Raw genomic sequence first — 21,330 nt, forward strand, 5'->3', positions numbered from 1 at the left:
CCCCCCCCCCCCCCCCCCCCCCCGAAAAAAGCATCTTGCATTTTAAGGGCCTGATCATTCAAGGGGCTGAACACCTTTATCTCTGAGTGAAATCCATAGAAGTTTAGGCTGCTCGGCATCTGACGTGATCGGGTCCAACCCATGAAATCGTTACTCCCATGAGTGGTCCAAATGAAGAGAATGGAATACTTGAGTAAAAGTTACTCACAAGTCAGAGTTTGTAGGATCAACTCAAAGCAAATGCAATATACAGGAAAACAGTTTCCATGCAAAAATTGATCCTACAAATTTCTTATTTGTGTGAGTTACTTTTGAAAGAAAAGGAGGAGGGTGCTTGGCACTTCAAACCACACAAGTATGTTCTAACTATAGGTGAAAGAGGTAATGATGCTATAGGTCTCATACTTGGTTTGCTAAATTAAACGGAATAACACTTTTCGTTTGAGAGTTTGCAAGGGGTCTGGAAGTCTCTCTCTCCTTTGCAGAAGTTCCTCCTCTCTCAAATTAACTAACAAACAATGTTCCATCCATAAATCATAGAATCCTAGAACTGGAAGGGACCTTGAGAGGTCATCTAGTCCAGTACCCTGCACTTAAGGCAGGACTAAGTATTATCTAGACCATCCGTGACAGGTGTTTGTCCAACCTGCTCTTAAAAATCCCCAATGATGGAGATTCCACAACCTCCCTGGCCAATTTATTCCAGTGCTTAACCACTCTGACAGGAAGTTTTTCCTAATGTCCAACCTAAACCTCCCTTGCTGCAATTTAAGCCTATTGCTTGTTGTCCTATCCTCAGGGGTTAAGAAGAACAATTTTTCTCCCTCCTCCTTGTACTGACCTTTTATGTACCTGAAAACTGTTATCATATCCCCTCTCAGTCTTCTCTTCTCCAGACTAACAAACCCAGTTTTTTCAATCTTCCCTCATAGGTCATGTTTTCTAGACCTTTAATCATTTTTGTTGCTCTTCTCTGGACTTTCTCCAATTTGTCCACATCTTTCCTGAAATGTTGCACCCAGAACTGGACACAGTACTCCAGTTGAGGCCTAATCAGCGCAGAGCAGAGTGGAAGAATTACTTCTCATGTCTTGCTTACAATACTCCTGCTAATATATCCCAGAATGACGTTTGCTTTTTTTGCAACAGTGTTACACTGTTGACTCATATTTAGCTTGTGATCCACTATGACCCCCAGATCCCTTTCCGCAGTACTAAACCGCCCTTGCTGCAATTTAAGCCCATTGCTTCTTGTCCTATCCTCAGAGGTTAAGAAGAAAAAATTTTCTCCCTCCTCCTTGTACCAACCTTTTATGTACCTGAAAACTGTTATCATATCCCCTCTCAGTCTTCTCTTCTCCAGACTAAACAAAACCCAATTTTTTCACTCTTCCCTCAAAGGTCATGTTTTCTAGACCTTTAATCATTTTTGTTGCTCTTCTCTGGACTTTCTCCAATTTGTCCTCATCTTTCCTGAAATGTGGCACCCAGAACTGGACACAATATTCCAGTTGAAGCCTAATCAGTGTGGAGTAGAGCGGAAGAATTACTTCTCGTGTCTTGCTTACAATACTCCTGCTAATACATCCCAGAATTATGTTTGCTTTTTTTGCAACAGTGTTACAATGTTGACTCATATTTAGCTTGTGATCCACTATGACCCCCAGATCCCTTACAGAGTTGTCATTCATATAATGTAACACAAAAACAATGCAACTTTGGGGCCAGATCCTGCTTGCCATAGACATGGGACTCATCTTGTTTAGGCCACTGAGACAGTTTGCCTGACTCAAGTGATCACGACATAACCTTTCCTTTGTGTTGTGCCCTTAATAAAAACTGTCGCCAACGTTTTCAGACTTGGATGTCTGATGTTAATTATGTAAATCCATATTCAGCATTGAAGAAGCCTGAGAAGGTAAGTACTGTGAAGTTAATGGATGCAATGCTCAATGCCTCTGCAAATCAAGCCACTTCAGGTGCCTAAATATGGATGTTGGTTAGATGCTTAACTTTAAAATTCTGAGTTTGAATTTTTTTGCCACTACTGTCTTCTGAACGATACTACACAATATCTCAAAATGCTTTGACATATAATAATACAGTTTAATAATGACAGGAGGCAGAGATATCAAGAGATACTGAACAGACCATTTTCTAATTTGAAATGTTACACACACACATGAGGGGGACAGTCTTGTGTTTTTAACAAAATAACAGAACTACAGTTGCAGTTTAAATAAGTCAGTGCAAAGGCCCTGAAAGTTAGCTTATCCAATCTCCTTTCATTTCCAGAAAAATGAATTCCATAAATTGGCTGGTGCTAAAATATTCCTTAGTGACTGCCTAGCTTGTGACAACTGTGTGACATCAGAAGAAGGTGTCAGGATTTTCCAGCAAAATCAGAAGGAACTCTTTCGCATACTCAACCTTAACAAGGTAAAGTGACAAAGCATGCAGGAATTTGTGTGAGAGGAAGGATGTGAGATAGTGACTAAGCAGTTTCAGTGATAACTAAAAACCCTTGAATAGTATAGCAGTTAAAGCACTACATCAGTGAAAGTAAGATCATGGCTGTAATCTAAATTTTATGAGATGTATTCTGTAAGAAGCTGTAGGGCAAAGCACGATGATTATCTCATAACTTCAATAATAAACTGTAGGGTGTGCAGTTATAGTGTTGTTAAATATGCACTTCTCGAGTGTTGGAGGCATTCTGGTTTTTGTGATCATGGTGAAAGAATGAGAACAATATGCACAAGGTATGAAATTATCAATTATCAAAGACCTGACTGCAAAAATTAGAGAGAATTGTCCCATTAGTTTCTAGTACGTGCTTTAAGGTATGAATGATACCAGGCACATTTGAAAGGTGTGTATTCAGAAGAGTATCTTTTTGCTGTATCTTGGGTTCTTTTTCCTCTTGCAAAATAAATAAAATCATAGCTTCTGTCTGACACGAAGACGGTGCCATTTTATTGTTAAGGTTGGTTCTTTGGTAGCCTTCCTAATACACACAGTACTTGAGTCTGCTGATCTGGACATTGACTTAATGATCTACCACTCCAGACTATTGTACTCTCACCCAGGAGGCAACAGCTACTTTAAAAAATTTATTTTTAATTGAAATTGATACTGCTCTCTCCACCTATTTGATATATGTAAGGATTCCTCCCAGAATATTCTAGCCAGTTTTTAGGACTGGTTTGATTCTATAGCATGATGTGGTTGTATAAGTGTGAGACAGACAAAGATTTAAATGTAGCAGAATCATTGCTTTCTTCTAGTTCTAATTTCTATTAAGTCATCTGGTGCGGGATTTCTCTATTCCTGTTTTATCGCTTGTGTCTTTTAAGTCTTCCACTACCGTTGGTGAGGAACATACACGACAGGCAACATGTCCTAACTAAAACACAAAGTGTACATCTTCACATAGATGACGTCATCCTCACCAGAATGTTACGTTTGCACATCAGTCTTTTTCTTCAACCAAACACACTTGATTGTGCATATATAGCATTGCTGGGTTGGTTTGTTTAGGGTCCAGTCCTGCTGAATGCCCTCAATTCCTGTTGAAGTTAAGGCCACTGGGCATCTCTCAGGATCACATCCTTAGTTTGAAGGATCATATTTAAAATTTCAAATCTCCGTGCTCCTGTAAACCTTAATCTAAACACCTATATTTGTTTCTAAGCTCTTCCCATATTTTGGAAGCATTATGCTTCCCTTAGTTATCAAAATCCTGTAAGTGTTGATTCTCTAACTCTCCTTACTTGCTTAACAAGCCAAGGATAGGGTTGTCCTGGGAGGGATGGAATTCCTTGTGTCATACAACAGCAAACTCTCTAGCTGATTGACTCTCAACATTGACAGAACCAGAAGGAAATTCCATTCCACTCTCTGTAAGAAGGATGGTAGTTGCTTCATTGGGGCTTTCCTGGTATGTTTGTTTAAAGAGTAGGAAATTAGAGGAGTGACTCTTGGGGATGGGGAGGGAATGAGAAGGAGAGGGATCTTATGCTGTTGTAATAATCCACCTGCATGCTTTGTTTATTTTCCAGAAATGTGATACCTCAAAACACAAAGTGTTGGCAGTGTCTATATGCACTCAGTCATTGCCTTATTTTGCTGCTAAATTCAATCTCTGTGTAAACGATGCAGCCAAGAGACTCTGTGGTTTCCTCAAAAGTCTTGGTAAGTTCTGATTTGTTATTACACTGGGAGAACACAGCAGGATTATCTTGGGTTTCTTTCTTCCCTGGCAGAATTTTGCAGCACTCCCCAGTCATAAGAGACTGTTTTGCAATTGTGTTTAAAGGGTATATTCTAAGTTATTTGTTGTGACATAACAGTGCCCATCCCAGAAATGTTCTTGAGCTAGTGCAGTAGGGGTTGGGAAGAGAGTTTAAGGACACTGTTGAGGTATCTTCTGTAGACGTCTTTAAGTCACTTTTGTTTCTAATGACTCTTCAGAAGCTTCAGACTGAAATCTGTTTCTTTAACAAATTGTTTTTCCTCCATCACACATGCACATGCTTGTAGTTCTGTGGCCAAGGTCTGGACTATTGACATTGAAACTGAAAGTATGTCTCACTACAACCAGAGATGTGACTGCAACATGTGTAGACATCCCTGAGCTAGCTTTAAGCTAGTTAATTTGGGTACTGATAACATTGAAGCTGCAGCAGTATGCACTTCAGTGTAGGGCAGCTGTCCGAGTAAGTACCCAGGGTCCTGAGCGAGCTTGTATAGCCCACACTGAAATCATGCTGTCATAGCTTCACTGCTACGTGTATCCGAGCTAGCTAGAGGACAGTGGGTTTATTTCTTTCCTGTTAGAGGGGCTGATAATCCTGATTTTAGAAGAGAACTATAGTTATATGTAGGCAGGAAATTGCAAATGTGCAGGAGTAGGGTGACCACCTTTTCACAAGGCAAAAGCAGGGGGCTAGGGTGCCCAAGAGCAGTCCCCGGCCCATGTCCCTGCCCCCTGGGGCATGCCACCAAGGGCAGGTGGATGGTCTGGGGCTTCCCACAGTGGCCTGAGCTCCCTGGAACTGTGGCCCGACTCCGGCTTCCAGCCTGGCCAGGGAGTAGGGCCTTGGTGGGGAGAGGAGGAGTAGGTGGTGGGGCCTTGTGGCAAGGGGGACCTAAGACCCATCTCAGCCCCCCCCACCGTGAAACGGCTGGCACTTCTCCTGAGTCTCGGGCAGGCGTGGAGCGGCACCACAAATCCAAGACAAATGCTGTCTCAGAGTCATTCAATCCAGGACTAGGACTTGAACTCTGCATTTCAGAACTGCCCCCGCCCCCCACCCAATTCGGGACAGACGGTCACCCTGTGCAGGAGTGACTGATTTGGAGAGCAGCTGCATCCTCCTCTATCTTCATCACTATCAAAGAGAGCTCCTACAAAGTACTTTTTCAGAGTTCTTTTTACCCCTATGTGACTTAAACTGGAAAATATATGTAGCAGGAGCAAAAATGTGTGCTGAGAGTGCTGTGGAAATACAGGGACCTAAGTCCTTATTTGCTGTAACTGTCTGAAGACAAAGTAATTTTGGAAAGGATCGTTACGAATTTTTTAAGAAAGAAGCCAGTTCTGAACCATCTTGCAGCCCTCTAGGGGGTGTGGAGTGTCATTACTGGGCCTCCCTGTAAAGGGCCAGTGTGATGTAAGGAAAGTAAAACTATTGACCCATCTGTCAAGCACTGCAACATGTGAAATTTTGCCAAGTGGAAGCAGAAGAAACCCCCAACTGTGAGTAACTGTTTTGAAAGAAACTGGGAAGTTTTAGTTATGGAAAAGATAACAGATTATTAGAAATAACACCAGTGACTGTCAGTCTAATTTCCAGTCCATGGGGGAAATCCTGGCCATATTGAGGTCAATAGAAGTTTTGTCATTGAGCTCAGTGAAGCCAGAATTCCCCATATACCTTTACTGAGGGGAATTTTACCCCTCGTGCTATCAGACCAATCATTTGAGAGTTTGAGTGCTGATAATAGTCTTAGAAGTTCTGCTTCCTTGTTCCTGTTCACCGTTGTTTCAACAATCTTCTCCAAGCAGTGTACAGTCTCTTTATTTGATATTAAAACTATACTTTTTTGATGTCTCATATACTATGTGCTCCTAACACTTGCTATATGTATATCATTTTGCTAAAACTTCCTCTTTCCTATAGTTTTTCCTACTTAAATAATAGGGAAAAGAAGAAGCTTTTCCTCCTCCAAGATCTATGTCATAATTTTCCACAGAACAAATGTTATAAGTGTGTGTAACTGATCTGTGTTTTTTCCCATTAATTAGGGAAATAATTATCTGAAAGGAACACTATAAGTATTGGTGGACCCCAAATTTATTTTAGATTGTTTGCATTATCTGGGAATACATTATACTAGGTACAATGGTATAGATAATATTTTACAGCTGTATAGAAACACACTGACAGGTAAATAGATGGAGGCCTTTGGTGATATACAGAACATTTTGCAGGTATTTATAAATATTTAGGCAAGTGCATCAGTGGAAGGTTGTCCCATTGCAGGGATATAAAAGTTTGTATGCCCTCAAACTGTTGGTTATAAAAGAATGTTCATAGTTTGAGTCATTGCCAGCAGCCCAGTTCTGCAACAGAGTGTAAGTGTGCACTAAAGGGCAAACTTTCTATAAGGAAACAGATTTCCTTTTGAAGCTTTGAAGGGAATCATATTATTAACAAGTGAGCAGCTTTTTAAAAATCTGTGACTCAGAAAATGTGCTTTCGGATTTATGGTTTTTGTTGTTAAAGTATGCTGCAGGTGTTAAAAGTGTGCCCAAAACTGGAGAGCAAGCAGGGTTTGCGCGTTGTTTCTTAGAGTTTTTAAAGGTTACGTAAAAGCCTGGAGATGGGAAAGAAGGTCTGTGAGATGCAAAACACTCCAGAAGTTAATTCATCACATATTCTTGTCCTTTTGTTTCTTAGGGGTGCATTATGTATTTGACACCACTATAGCTGCTGATTTCAGTATCCTGGAGAGCCAGAAGGAATTTGTGCAGCGGTATCAACAGCGGAACCAGGAGGAACATGCCTTACCAATGTTTGCCTCTGCTTGTCCTGGTGAGAAGTTGAGTCCCTAACTCTGCAGCATTGTACAGTCCCCCATTTATCACTATAGAAATAAAAATAGTGCAGTTCTAGTAGGGTATATTGTAGCGCAGAAGATTTTTGGGCTCTGTATTTCAAGGATTCTGAATCTTACAGCACACGTCCTCCTTTCCTGTATGTAGTAATACTTGGCAGCTATAGCACTGTTCAGATGCTTTGCAGACATAGAGCTAGATTCAGCTCTGAGTTAAACAGGCTGCTGCGATGACAGAAAATGTGCCTGGAGAGCAGCGGGTTTGGTACCACATGACACACGCAGCTTCTCCTCTGCCAGGGAGCTGGCATAGCCACAAAAGTGGGCAGTGTAGATGGGGAGAGTGTGGCCAAGTTGGAAATGAAATGTGCTGTATCACTGGATCCCCTAGGCAATCTGACATAGGGGTTCTCATATGGAGTCCCAACTGCAACTTAAAGCTGTTGTCATCCAGCAGAACTGTGAGAAAGATGAGTAGTGCAAGTACTGCCTGCCCTCCCCTGAGTGTGAATTCTACCAGGGTCTGTTGCACACTGCTGGTTGAGGGAAGCAAAATTGGTACCTCTCTGCACACACCATTAACTAGTTAAGTTTCACATTCTCCCTGTGAGAGAGGCACATATTATTTAATTTTATAGATAGGGAAACTGAGGTACAGAAAGCTTAAGTGTCTTGTCCAAGGCCTCAGAAGGAGTCTGTGCAAGGATTAGCACTTAAGGAGTTTCTAGCTCTGAGTCATGTGTTTAGATCACAGCACTCTCCCCACTACATCATTCTTCTCTCACTGTGTGGTTTTGGCTTCGCCATTCATTTCTTTGAATTAAACATTTCCTGTTGAAAAGCACCATTAAGAAAAATGTACTTTTACTAAGTGCTTTAATTAGAAACCATGACTTCCATTAACCCAGGCAAAGTTTTTAACTTGTCACTGAGTATGGAAGGAAATGATTAAATGAAACTATGTTCATGTTGACTGTGTGAGATGGAACAATAGTTTTAATGTTGAAGGGAAGCCATCAACTTGAAATACCACACTTCTCTCTGAGAAGCGTATGCCTTGTTACAGGGAACACCTACCATTACTGGAAACAAGACAAGTTAAAGGGGACAATTTTTTTCCCCAGTTTGTTTACTTTGTATAGTCAGTTATGCTATTCTCCTGTTTACTCAGTTAGCTAGTCATTTTAGTCCAGTTCCTCAAAGGAAGTTACTCATCTAACTCAATAGCAGTAAGGTGCCTAAATACCTTTGAAGATCTTGCTGAAAAATCCTTTATAAACATCAACAAAGGAGCAGAAAAAGCTTTCTTAGCAATAATTGTTGTACATTTCAGGACATGTTTAAGCGGAGGAACTCCATCAGAAAATGGATTTTTTTTAAATAGTTAATTTTAAACTAGTTCAAGTGGGCAGTGTTCCTCTAAGGAAATATTACTACAAAAGAGAGATGAAGGATGGTTTACAAACACAGCATGCTTTCCTTGGAGGGTTGCCAATCTCCATAATCTGCCACTATCATTTAATGTAAAATGTGTGGGCATATAATTTTGAATAGATTGTTTTCTGGAAAACGATGGTTTTTAAAATTATACTCTTACATTTTATTGTGTAAAAGTAAGTATCTTTGTCGGGTGGATAACTGTTGTATATTCTCTGCTGGATGTGTTGAACATACACTTCTAGGGCTTGCATGTATATGTCAGGAGGAGAATACCCTTTAGGTTTGTCTGTTAGGAAAAAAGGGTTCTAGTTTGTTTTGTCTCCTGTGTTCAGAAGCAGATGTGCCACATGTCTTTCCCTACAGCTTGTAAGGTTTAAACAAAAAAGCACTCAATTTATCTTGTTACTCATGATTTAATTAACATTTAGAGGCCAGTCCAACTCCCATTGAAATCAGTGGCAGGATTCCCAAATTGACTTCACTGGGAGTTGGATTAGGTTCTCAGAGAGTATGGTGGGTTTGAGAATAATTTCCCATAAGTGTGGTTTTGTGTTAGAATTGAGCCAGAGGAAATTTGTTTTCCCTCATCTACAAATCAGAGATAATAATACTTATTCACCCCAGAGGGCTATTATGAGTCAATCAATTTGGGGGGGAGGGATAGCTCAGTGGTTTGAGCATTGGCCTGCTAAACCCAGGGTTGTGAGTTCAATCCTTGAGGGGGCCATTTAGGGAACTGGGGTAAAAATCTGTCTGGGGATTGGTCCTGCTTTGAGCAGGGGGTTGGACTAGATGACCTCCTGAGGTCCCTTCCAACCCTGATATTCTATGATTCTAATTAATGGAGGGCACTTATGTGCTTATCTACACTATAAAGTTTGGCATCTTCTTTTAGCAATGGCACAACTGCGTTGGTGCTAGCTATTGTGTAAGTATTAGTGGAGACACGGGTCAGATGTTTTCAGCACCACTGCTGCAAAATGGGAGCAAAATATTGTGGTAGACAACTCTGTGAGTGCAGGTTTTGTCACCATTCACAACCTATAGAGGGGATACCTCATGCTCAGTTGCTTTCTACATGTATAGTAAATAAGTTCAACTTTATTTCAAATGTCTGGGTTTTTTATTTTCATTCTATGAACCTCTGATATAAATTGGTCCCAGAAGTTCTGTTTGTTTAAAGGGTGCATTCCTTTATCTCAATATTGGTTTAAAAGTGTTTTGTACACAGAAGATCAGTCCAGATTGAGGCACAACAGTTTCACTTCTGTTTCTTTCAGGGTGTAGTTCTCCACATAGTGAACCATTGCCCTTAAGTATACAATGACTTAGTGATCTGTGATTCAAACTAATGCTCTCCTCTGGTTATAAAACTGAAGAGACCATGATAAAGGGTCATCTTTTGTGGATGCATTTTAATCTTTTTATCATATGAGGTTTCTCTGCTTTCCTGTTGAAACTATGAGGATTTCTCATTTTACTTCTGTTTTTATATCCCCTACTCAAGACTTGGCATCACAACAAATCAGCCATTTGCCTGATAAGACTAAACTATCCTTTAGCTCTTGTTGATTTTGTTCTTTAATTGGCCAGATTGGTCAACATTGAGTGACATGAAGCACTCCCGCTTGGAATTGATCTGCTGTTCCCAAAACATTCCCATCCTCTGCTGACACCTAAAGCAAGCGACTGGGACAGGCAGTTGAATCTAAGTCTCACAAATAGCAGGAAAGTACATTGCTACTAGATGACTGTTCAGGGCTGTTCAAATGTCTTTGGCCCAGTGGGCCAAATTCATTCTCACTGTTTTTCCACTGAAGTGTATGGAGTTATTCTGAAGATAAATCTGGCTCAGTATTTCTCTGTAGTTTATAGCAATATGTAACCACACATTTTTAGACTGTTTTTCATACAGCAAATACCACTGAGAATAATATATGAACTGAGCCTGGGAGCATTTACACACTGATTTGTGGATTCATAGGCCTTAAAAATAAAAAAAACAGAACTGGTACTTTGAAGCTAATATAAACCAGAAGATGGCCTAGAATTAATGCAAACATAGGAGGAGTCTATATGGTTAAGTATAAGTGATTCACTCCAGTAAGAAGCAGTCAGTTCTTCAGGTTTCTGCAGATCTATTGATTGATGAGTAGGCAGAAAACAAACTGTGCATGTGTGAAGTGCAGATAAAAGCCTTGTATTGCTCATTCACCAAGGCTACTTCCATAACTAAACAGTGACTAATGCCACTGTGAAGCTGGAACTAATGGAAACTTGTTTGTTTCCTAGCTATAGATACATGGTAGAACAGCACATGAAATAAATCTGGCCTACCTAGCTGGCTGCAGCTGTTTGGATTTTAATGAAACTCCATGGGGTTGTTTGATTTATCATATTGAAAACATTTGGTTTCTGAAAACAAGCTTCCTAGGCACAGCACTGTGATGACTAATGAAAATCATGCCAGATGTTTAAGGGCAAGGCCGTCTGAGAACATTGATCTAGAGTGACATAGTGGAAAACTTCTAATTTAAAATAAGAAATACTTCCTCTTTTTAGAGGCATAATCTGTTCTACAGTCATGTACACAGTATGGGGTGTGTGGGTGTCATATAATTGTTAAAGGACTTCAGATTCCAGTGCTATCAGTCCAACCTTTATTCCAGACACTAAAAAGAAAAGGAAAATCAATAAATGTTCCACATTTTTTAATCTGACCTTGATTGTGCCAAGGTGAGACCTATATAGCACTGGTTGGAACCAGGCATAATGAAGGTAAACACAACACAAACTTCTTGTTCATAGCTCTGACATAGCACCTCAGTCCTGACATGCAGATCCCTTAACTCATCCAGCCCTTGCTTCCCTTGAGCACAGATGAATAAGTGTTTGCTGTGGGGAGGGAAGTTTGGGGGGTGTTTCTGTGATGCAGACAAATGCCTGTTAGGGTCTCATGTGAAACTGGTCAGTCTCATTGTCTCTTTTTTAACCGGAGTTGGGAACACCAGGCAGGAGGACGGCTAGTGCTCCCCTAATGTGCACATGCCTTGTATAATTCTCCTCATACTGCAAAGGTGTCATGCCTGAAAACCATGGAAATATATCCTGCTCCCTTCTACTGACATACACAGAGAGAAAATCATCTGAGTACCATCCTGATTACAATACTGTCTGCTTTTCTTTGTCCAAGTGCCTGTTTTCAGCTGACTCGCAAGTATAACTACTGTGTAATGTCTTCACTTATAGTGCTGCTTCTATATGGTCCCCAAATCTCAAGATTACCACAGGCCTACAAATATAATGTTTCCTGGTAGCATGTGCTCTGTAGTCGTTGTCTCTCTCTTACAAGCACTAATCTGTTTGGGGATGGAGAACCTGTCTGTTGTGAAGTGGGTGTTGCCTGTGGGCTAAGATATTGCTGCCCTAACATTTCTGTACTGTTTAGTTTTCAAAGTGGCAAAATATAAATCTACCAAGGTAATAGACACATTATAGGCCCAGTGGTTAGACACTAGCCTGGAACTTGGGAGAACCAGGTTCAATTCCTTGCTCTGTTCCAGGCTTCCTGAGTGACCCAGTCAAGTCACTTGACTCTATCTGTGTCTCAATTTCTCAGCTGTACAATGGAGATAATAGTGTTGCCCCGCCCCACAGGGATGTTGTAAGGATAAATACATTAAGGATTGTGAGGTGGTCAGATGCTATAGCAATGGGGTCAGTAAAGTACATTAGATAGAATGTATCTATTAATATCTACAATAATGCACAGAGACTTGGGATGCTTGTGGTTTTTTTTTAAGAGGATACAGATAATTGATTTTCATGTATAACCATAGCCGAAATCTGATTTGTTCAGGCTTGCTCCCAGTAATGCAGTGAGTTTTTAGATGATGCTTCATTCCACTCTGCTGTTCTGGAGAAGGCACACTGTACAGTGTACTGGGATACTGAAACTTAGAAAACAGAAGGTTACAGAGTTACTCTACACTCTTGAGTAGAATGGAGCAGCATTAGTAAATGGTGATCCAAGTGATGGCTGCCAAAAAATGTTGGCTTATTTCTTTATTATCTGAATCCCCAGTTGAGGTGCTCCCGTAAGTCTGGGCATTCAAGCGGATGTAATACCTAATTCATTTCACAATGGATTCTAGGTTATAGAATTAATTACCCAGTAGATTCACCAAATCCATTTGTAGACTCCTGTTAGTATCCTTCAGAACAGTAAAGAATTTATTGATGGGGGGCCGCTGACATGGACAAACTGCATAGTCAGAGTAGAAATTTGAAAGCAAGTGCAAATTGTGATTGTCTTATGAAATACTGAGGTGAGGTTTGTTCTCTCCTCAGTGTGTAGGGAGACCCCAGACTTGTCCAATAAGTGTACAGGGAAAAGGAAAGGAGTAAAAGGAGGAGGGGAGGGAAACTGTATGATCCCAGTCTGGGTCCCCTCAGTGCGAAAGTACTCAAGGAGCTACGTGTAAAACAGCAGGTGACTCCTTGAAAGTCACTGGATGTCTTTTCATCTCCTGTGGGCCCTTAATACAGCCAGATGCAGGAGTTAGCTCACCTGTACAAGGGTCAGGCAGAGAGCTGCTGGCTGAAGCTTCTCTTCTCTGCTTCTGCTGTACTTGGTTCAGCCAGGGAGCACCAGTGGATACTCCCACCCTAAGCAAGCTGTCTGAGTGAGGGCATGAGGCAGAAGAGCCACCAGAGGAGGAGATGAAGGGGGTAAACAGCGGAGAGCAGCAAAAGAGAGTGCCTAGAAGAGAATAAAATGAAACTGAGAGAATGGACTGAACAGAGAGATAAGGAAGGATGGTCAAGTGGTTAGGGTGCTAGTCTGACAATCAGGACACTGAAGTTCAGCTCCCTGCTTTGCAGTAGATCTTTTGCATGATCTTGGATGAGTCACTTAAGTCTCTCTTGGCCATCTGTAAAATTGGATAATAGAACTGCCCTATCTCATCAGGGCGATGGGAGGATAAATACATTGACTGTGGGGCTCTCAGATTGTACAGTAATAAGGAACCACATAAGTACCATTGGTGGCAGCTGTGCCGGGGAGAGCAGAAGAGACCAGTCACCCATCCAACAATCCATAAGAAAAGCGGCTCCACCCAAAAGAAAAGTTTGGAGTCCACCAACTCAGGGAGTCTCTGGAGAGAACGTAGCTTCTGTTGGCATTAATAAGAGTTATTGCAGAAATTTCCTGCATGCAGTGGGAGACAAGTCCATCTTCCCTCCCCACTTTTAACAAGAAGTTTCCCATCAGCCCTGCCATCCCATCATGCTGGATTTTTTTATCCCTTTCCTCAAGGAGCCATTTCCATATGTTCTCAACTTTGCTATCTTTCTTCATTCACTGTAATTCTAGGTTGGATCCGGTATGCTGAAAGGGTGCTTACCAACCCAGTGACTCCACACATTTGCACTGCAAAGTCTCCGCAGCAGATCATGGGGTCCCTGGTGAAGGGTTACTTTGCCAGGCAACAGGTAACTAATTCTGCTTTTCACGACTCTTCTAGAGAATTGTTCTCTTGCATGTTGGCTTTCTAATATTTAATTACAGATGTCTTACACCTCCTCCCACCCCCTCATTCTTCCTAAACTGTCTGTTCTTACATCTCAGGCTAGATTGTGCTTTGCTGCTATGCAAGTGTGCAAAACAAAGAACCTCTCCATTTCACCCCACACTGGCTGAACATAGTTGCTGTCCTTGTGCTCTCAGTACCTCATGGAGATAGATTCTTTTTCTATATAGAGAGTGAAATCCTGAGTGACCAAAGTAAAGCTGGCATGCCAAATGCTGCCCACAGAGTTCTACAATACAATCTTTAAAGCAGAGGATATCATGCAGAAACTACAGTTCCCAGCATGCAATGCTCTGTCATCTCAGATCAACCTGAAGCATTTGCATGCTGAGAACTGAAGTATCCATTGGTTCTGAGTTCACAAGTTGACTCTGCCACTAATTTTAGGTATGGTCTGGAGCAAGTCATGGCCGCTGTGTGCCTCAGTTTCCCCATGTAGGGTGACCAGGCGTCCCAATATAATAGGGACCATCCCGATATTAGGGGCTTTGTTTTACATAGGCAACTATACTCCTCCCTTGTCTTCCCCTCTCCCCCCCAAAAAAAAGTGCCCCGATTTTTCAGACTTGTTATCTGCTCACCCTATCCCCATACGACAGATGGGGATAATTAATAATACTTAAGTATCTATTACTCCTGGAGGGTTCTGCGCCAAAAAATGCAAAATTCTGCATATTTTATTTGTCAAAATAATGCAGTATAATTACACCAGTTTCAATTGTTTTGGTAATTTATTTAAACTACAATACAGAAAAAAGTCACAGTAACTATTCATCATTTCCTAAACACATGAAAGAAAGTCAAGTTACAAACACTTGGTAACTGATACCCTGCATTCCAGTAATCCTGGATTTTCATTTAAATTACATTACAGAACACCAAACAGCGCCAAAAAAAAAAAAAAGTAGAATGTCATTTTAAATTGCTCAGACTTTGACACATGAAAGTCGTACAGTTTTGCTAATCATTGTCCTGGACTTGGCCGGGTACTTTGGGAAGTGCTTGGTTCTGATTGTCCTGACGTTTTATTGACTGCTTGATAAATGTTTTATTTGCTGCCCCAGTTGCTGTGACTTGCAGTTAGTTTCAGACCTAATGTGACTGTAAATATAACCTGTGTAATTTTCTGCAATAATATTTTTATCCATGTTTGTCTCCATGCATTCTTGGCCTTTTCACAAAATTCAGATGTGCCCTTTTTATTCCTCAGAACCTATCTCCAGATAAAATTTTCCATATAATCGTGGCTCCTTGCTATGACAAAAAATTGGAAGCACTACGGGAAGATTTTTACACCCCCTTGTATAACTCTCAAGACGTTGATTGTGTTCTAACGTCAGGTAAAACCTCCTTTAAATGTCCTCCTATATAAAACGGCAGCATGATTTACCAGTTGTTTGAACTGACTTTATGCTAGGTCAGCTTTTTATTCATTTAGCATTTTGTAGTTGTCAAAATAAGGTTTAGTTTCATCTGATTCTAAAAAAGGACGCTTTCTTGAGTTACTGACTCTATATGTATTGCATAGAGATTGGGTGTGGGGTAGATAAAAGAACAAAAACTGGCTGTGTCTGTGTTCCACTCTCCTTGTCTCATCCAGAGCAATTATCTGAACTTGCACTGCAGTCAACCTTTCTGACAGGCAAAAGCTGTCCTGGCCAGCATTTAGTTTGTGGCTTTGTCCTCCTTATCTACATTCCGCCTGTTAATTCATTAACACATCTCTCCTGGGAGGACTACTCCTTCCAACCTTCTTGCCCCCCAGCAGCTTCAAACAGCTGCCTTTTTTTTTTGCACAGAGGGGCGGGGGGAATGGAAGGAAAGGGTTGTCTTTTAAGATTAACCTGCCACAAAAACATTTCTTCCTTTTTGGACAATGTGGAAATTTCTCCCAAATGCCACTCTGCCCCAAGGCTCAGGAGGGGTATTATCTGATATTGGGCCAGTGATAGGTTGAAAGTTATTAATTCATTCTTAAACACTGCCAACGTAGTTTGGTAAATATGTGGCACATCCAGAAATGTCTGGTGATGTGGTATGGAGTAAAGGTATTCTTGGAACTCATATGGGGTGACCCGCAAGACTCATTCATGGCTTCATACGAGGGTTGCCAATTTTGGATCTATTCCTGGAGATTTCATCACCTCATATAATCTTTTAATTAAAGATTAATCTTTAATTCCTGGGGACTCCAGGCCAATCCTGGAGGGTTGGCAACCCTACTTCATACCACACTGTCTATTTGTTTTTGCTTTGTTTGTCTCTCAGCTATCTGCCTTCTTGAAGAGAGAGACTGTGTGTGTACTTTGGTTTGTGTTTAAGATAAAATGTCCTGCATTGCCCTACAGGTGAAATTGTCCAAATAATGGAGCAGAAAAATATATCTATGAAAGAAGTGGCTGAAGTGGCTGTAGACAGTTTGTAAGTAGCTTTCGCTGTGGGCTATGTTGTCATTGTGCCAGTGATCAAATAATGTTCTGTCATACATAGAAGTCACCACATGTGTAGTGCTTTTTCAAACAAATAAGCTATTCAAAACAAGAAAGTTTGCATGCACCAAAACCGGACTACACTGAAACCTGTTCACATGCACAGTGCCTAAAGAAACAAGCATTTTTCTTTCAGAGGCCTCTTGTATCTCCCAGTGCATGAAGTGGTAAAATGCAACAGATAGCCCTTTCTAATTGATTTTGGATTAGTATAAAAATATATCCATCACCTAAAACAGCAGCCCCTTCCTAAATGGATTCCTCTCTAATTTTTTTAAAAACCTAATTTAAAAGAATGAAACCTGTGCTGTGCCAAGATTGTATGTTCAATAGGCTTTGGTGTCTGCAATGAAGATGATAAAAAAAAAAACCAAGTAGCTTTTATTTGTATCTTTGTGCAGTAGTATTAGATCTGTATAAAGTGGTGAGATTCTGGATTCCACTGAAATGATGACTTGTGTTAGTGTTATCATGGGGTCTTTTGGTGTCCACATCTATATCTTTTTTTTTTTTTTTTAAGCTTTGCTATAATTGAACGTGTGTAAGGGTTAACTACTCATTCCCTCAGGGTGTGTTCTCCTTCTAGTACCCAGCTTCCCACTAGACTGGGCTGGGGCAATTTCTGTGGGGTTTATTCTGTGTTCTGTCATCCCCTCTCTCATTCAGACCAGCATCTTCACAGTGAATTTCCATTTTTCCTATTGTCTTCATGCAGAATTAGTGACAAGTGAACATCACCTTCTTTAGGAATGGTAAATGTTTTTTTCCTGAATAGAGCAACTAGGTTCTATCCACATTAGATCAAATAAATACATCTATTAGTTAAACGACAGCAGAGAAAAGCCAGGCCATTGCAAAACATTAGAGTATTTGTTTACTCACTGCCTAACTTGTATGGAAACCATCATGTACACTCACAGAATTCCTAGGCCACTTAGTTACAAAGGCAGAGTCTCAAAGGTTATCCAGTTCCAAGTTGTGTGTGATGCATGTTAGTCCAGTCTCGTTCCACAGCTGCATAATGAAGTGACAAACTCACTCTCCTGCAAAGAGTGGAAGAAAGCTCCTTCAAGACTATCCAAAATCCCTTTGAGTTTCTCCCTTCATCCTCAAATTGTATCCCGCCTAGGCATTGTCTACACTAGGGAAGTCTAGGTTACACAGTGATAAGAATGCCTAAATCCTGTTTACACTACAGCCTCCGTGATTACTTCTGCTAATGGGGCTGCACCGGCTGTGAGTTAAAGGTACCCATTTTTTAAAAGCTTACAGAGAGGGCCAGGTTAGGTTGGTGGCTTTTTGTTTTATTAAATGATTAAAGAGCAAGCTTGATTTCAAATTTTAAACATACCATTGGAATGTCTTTTAAGCTGTATTTGGGCTAATTTATATTAGAGGGTGAGAGCAACACCTTAAGAGGGATAACGTGGTATCCAAATTGACTACCAGACTTGACATCACAAATCTTTACCCTTCCCTGTGGTGATTTTTCACCCATTAAAAGCAGATCTTCAGAGGAATAGGAATGAAGTGAGAACAAAAGCTTCTCCAATGGAATCTTACATTTAATATTAACATTAAACAAAATTAAACTCCTCTTTAAAAATAAGCACCAATATACTTGAAGCTGTGGTATAATCATTGTGATTGTTTGTTCAAATTACTTTTTAATCCTAAATTACTTCTGTTGTAATTCTGATAATTACTATCTTAACTGGAGAACATTAACATAAATAGAAGTTAGGCAAATACAGGACACACGGACACCAAACAAAACCACAGCTGGTAACAACAAAAATCACCATCAATTAAATAAGCCCACCACTAATTGTCTGGCTCAAAGAGCAGGTGGACATGCTGTATGCCTGGTTCTCACTTGTTAAATGTAGCTAGTTCCTTAGGAATAAAACCCCAACTTTTTTGTGGTTCTTTTAAGTTAGATGTTTGATATAATATTATTTTGCATTAACAATTCCTGCCTTTGATTTCTGGTTGAATGTAAGGGCTCGGGCTGCTGCTGCCAGCAGAGTGCACAATCTATATAGCGCACAGGTCACGCTGGGATGCTCAGGGAGGAGTGCAAAGTAGACCAGAGCTACAGATAGTTTTCCAGCAGAAGTGAGAGCAGGGTGAAGAACTTATTATCCCTGGAGCAGCCAACAGGCTGGAACTGCTGTCAAAAACGCCTTTTTCTCACAATAGTGATGCCATGTATCCCTAACCACTCCTTTTCTACCGGAAAGATAAAATATGTGCCAGTGATTCTGTAGGGCTGCATTCCAATCACTTGCTCACCTTGTGCTGCAGCATAAAACTGCCATTTTGGTCACTAGAGATCATTCAATACAGTACTATTCTTTGACCAGACATGAGTCAATTCCTGTATTTTACTTATTTATTCTACAAATTTCAGCTTTGATAATTGTGTTCTGCCTACAGGTGAATCCAATGTCAATTGGATATAGTATTTTTCACTTCCTGCTGTCCAAAGCTACCGTGTTCCATGGAATGATCCCTCTATATTGTTTCTATATCAGTTTACAAACACAGTGTTGGAAATCCTTAGGCACACACACAGTCCCGTGGAAGCCAGCAGAACTGCTCTCGTGAGCAAAAGTTTGCAGGATCAGGCCTATGATCTGTAAAGTACTTTTAGATCCTTCAAGGTTAAAAGTGCCTCCTACATTACAATAAACATGATCTGATATTTATTCTTTCACATTCATTTTGTTTTGGCTGGGGGTTTTCACAGTTAAAACAAGTGTTTTCAAATTGCCTGAATGCTGCTATGATTCAGTTTCCATGTGACTTTGAGTGTGGTTTTTAAAATGCTTCTTAACCAGCTGGCCTTGATGGCTGTTTCCAAGCCATTTCATTCTATTATGTATGAATATATTTTGTTAAACTTCAGTTGCCTGAAGTTTTTGAAGCTACAATTTTATTTTTCCTCTTTTGCCATTTTCATTTTACCATTGTCTCAAAACACAAATTGGACAAGTTCATTTCTAGGAACAAATGTGTTTTTCCCCTGACAAAAAATGTTATGGGAAAGAAAAACAAATCTCATTTTCTTCAAGTGAAATGATCAGACTCTGAGCTTCTTTCTCCCTCCTTTTTGTCCATTTTCTAAGGTTTGGTGAAATAAAGGAGGAGGACGTACTACGGCATGATGGGAGGAGATCTGATGGGTACCTGGAGCACATCTTTAAACATGCTGCCAAGGAGCTGTTTGATATGGATGTCAAGGAAATCACCTACAAAACACTAAAGTAAGTTGGATTTTGGATCTCTGTATTTAATAGGATGGGATAACATGAACCTCAGTGCAGTAACTTGTTTGCATTGTCCTTACATAAGCTACCTGTAAATTCACCACTGGAAAATCACTGTTACTAACTCTTGTTTTATTAATAATGCTTCTCCTTTGAAGATGGAATAGATATTTGTTCCTCAATCTCCACCCAAATTTTTATTTAACCCACAACACTTAGGAACTAGAAGTCCTGCCCATTCACCCTCAGGTTATCCCTTTTGCCTTCTATCATGTGAGCTCTGTGGGCATGTACTGAAATGCTTGTATCATCCTGTTAGTAATCCCCAAGGGATCTGAGGGTTTAGAATTTTCTCTGTCTCTCTTTACAGAAACAAGGACTTCCAGGAGGTCACCCTGGAAAAGGACGGTGAGACAGTGTTGCGCTTCGCCGCCGCGTATGGCTTTAGGAACATCCAGAACGTGGTCCTGAAGCTGAAAAAGGGAAAGTTCTTGTATCATTTTGTGGAGGTTCTTGCCTGCCCTGGAGGTAAGAATGATACTGGATCTATGGTGACTTTTTTCTGTTTCTTTGAGTATCATGGGAAGGTTCCAAAGTGAGCTGATCCAGCTGGAACCCTGGCCCTTTAAATAGCCCCTGGAGCCCCCCCGCTACCCTAGGACTCTGGGGGTTATTTAAAGGGCCCGGGGCTCCCCTGCTTCTACCGCCCCAGCCCTTTAACTAGCCGCCGGAGCCCTGGGGGAAGCGGCGGGGCTCCAGCAGCTATTTAAAGGACCAGGCTGGCAGAGGCAGCTGGAGCCCCCCGCTACCCCAGAGCTCTTGCAGCTATTTAAAGGGCCGGGGTGGTAGAAGCAGGGAGAGCAACGGACTTTTCAAATAGCCCCCAGAGCTCCGCTGCCGCTACCCCAGAGCTCCAGCAGTAGGGCTCTGGTGCAATTTAAAGGGCCTGGGGCTCCAGCCCCTGCTGGGAGCCCCAGGCCCTTTAAATTGCCCCCCTGGGGAAGCCGGGCCATCCCAGTACAGCACACCGGCTCTTGCCGGTATGCCGTACGGGGGCGTACCTGCTTACTTTCACCTCTCTGGGTAAGGGGGTGGGGCTGCAAGCTCCAGCGGCTGCGCGGCATCCTTACACAGCAGCATGGTAAAGGGGCCAGGCCGGGGCTGGGAGGAGGGGTTGGATAAGGGGTAGGGAGCAGTTGGAGGGGGCGGAGGTTCTGGGGAGCGGTCAGGAGATGGGGAACGGGGGGGTTGGGTAGGTGTGGGAGTCCCAGGGGTCTTTTGGGGTGGTGGTGGATGGGGGGTCAGGGCAGTCAGGGGACAGGGAGCGGGGCGAGTTGGGTAGGGGGTGGGGTCCTGGGAGGCAGTTAGGGTGAGGCATCTTGGGAGGGGGTGGTCAGGGAAAAGGGGGGGCTG

The 21,330-nt window shown here is 41.5% G+C and overlaps 1 protein-coding gene across 1 annotated transcript in view; it reads left to right on the forward strand.

The window, feature by feature from the left end:
- Positions 1-21,330, forward strand: part of NARF (nuclear prelamin A recognition factor) — a 29,149-nt gene that overhangs the window by 3,932 nt on the left and 3,887 nt on the right. Inside the window, exons 4-11 of the mRNA XM_026654450.2 lie at positions 2,296-2,439; positions 4,062-4,194; positions 6,966-7,100; positions 13,940-14,058; positions 15,367-15,496; positions 16,505-16,577; positions 19,777-19,914; positions 20,288-20,445. Coding sequence (XP_026510235.1) covers positions 2,296-2,439; positions 4,062-4,194; positions 6,966-7,100; positions 13,940-14,058; positions 15,367-15,496; positions 16,505-16,577; positions 19,777-19,914; positions 20,288-20,445 — 1,030 coding nt within the window. The remainder of the gene's footprint in view (positions 1-2,295; positions 2,440-4,061; positions 4,195-6,965; positions 7,101-13,939; positions 14,059-15,366; positions 15,497-16,504; positions 16,578-19,776; positions 19,915-20,287; positions 20,446-21,330) is intronic.

The sequence above is a fragment of the Terrapene carolina genome, unplaced genomic scaffold, assembly GCF_002925995.2.
Source record: "Terrapene carolina triunguis isolate 2854851 unplaced genomic scaffold, T_m_triunguis-2.0 Scaffold192, whole genome shotgun sequence".
Classification (NCBI taxonomy): domain Eukaryota; kingdom Metazoa; phylum Chordata; order Testudines; family Emydidae; genus Terrapene; species Terrapene triunguis.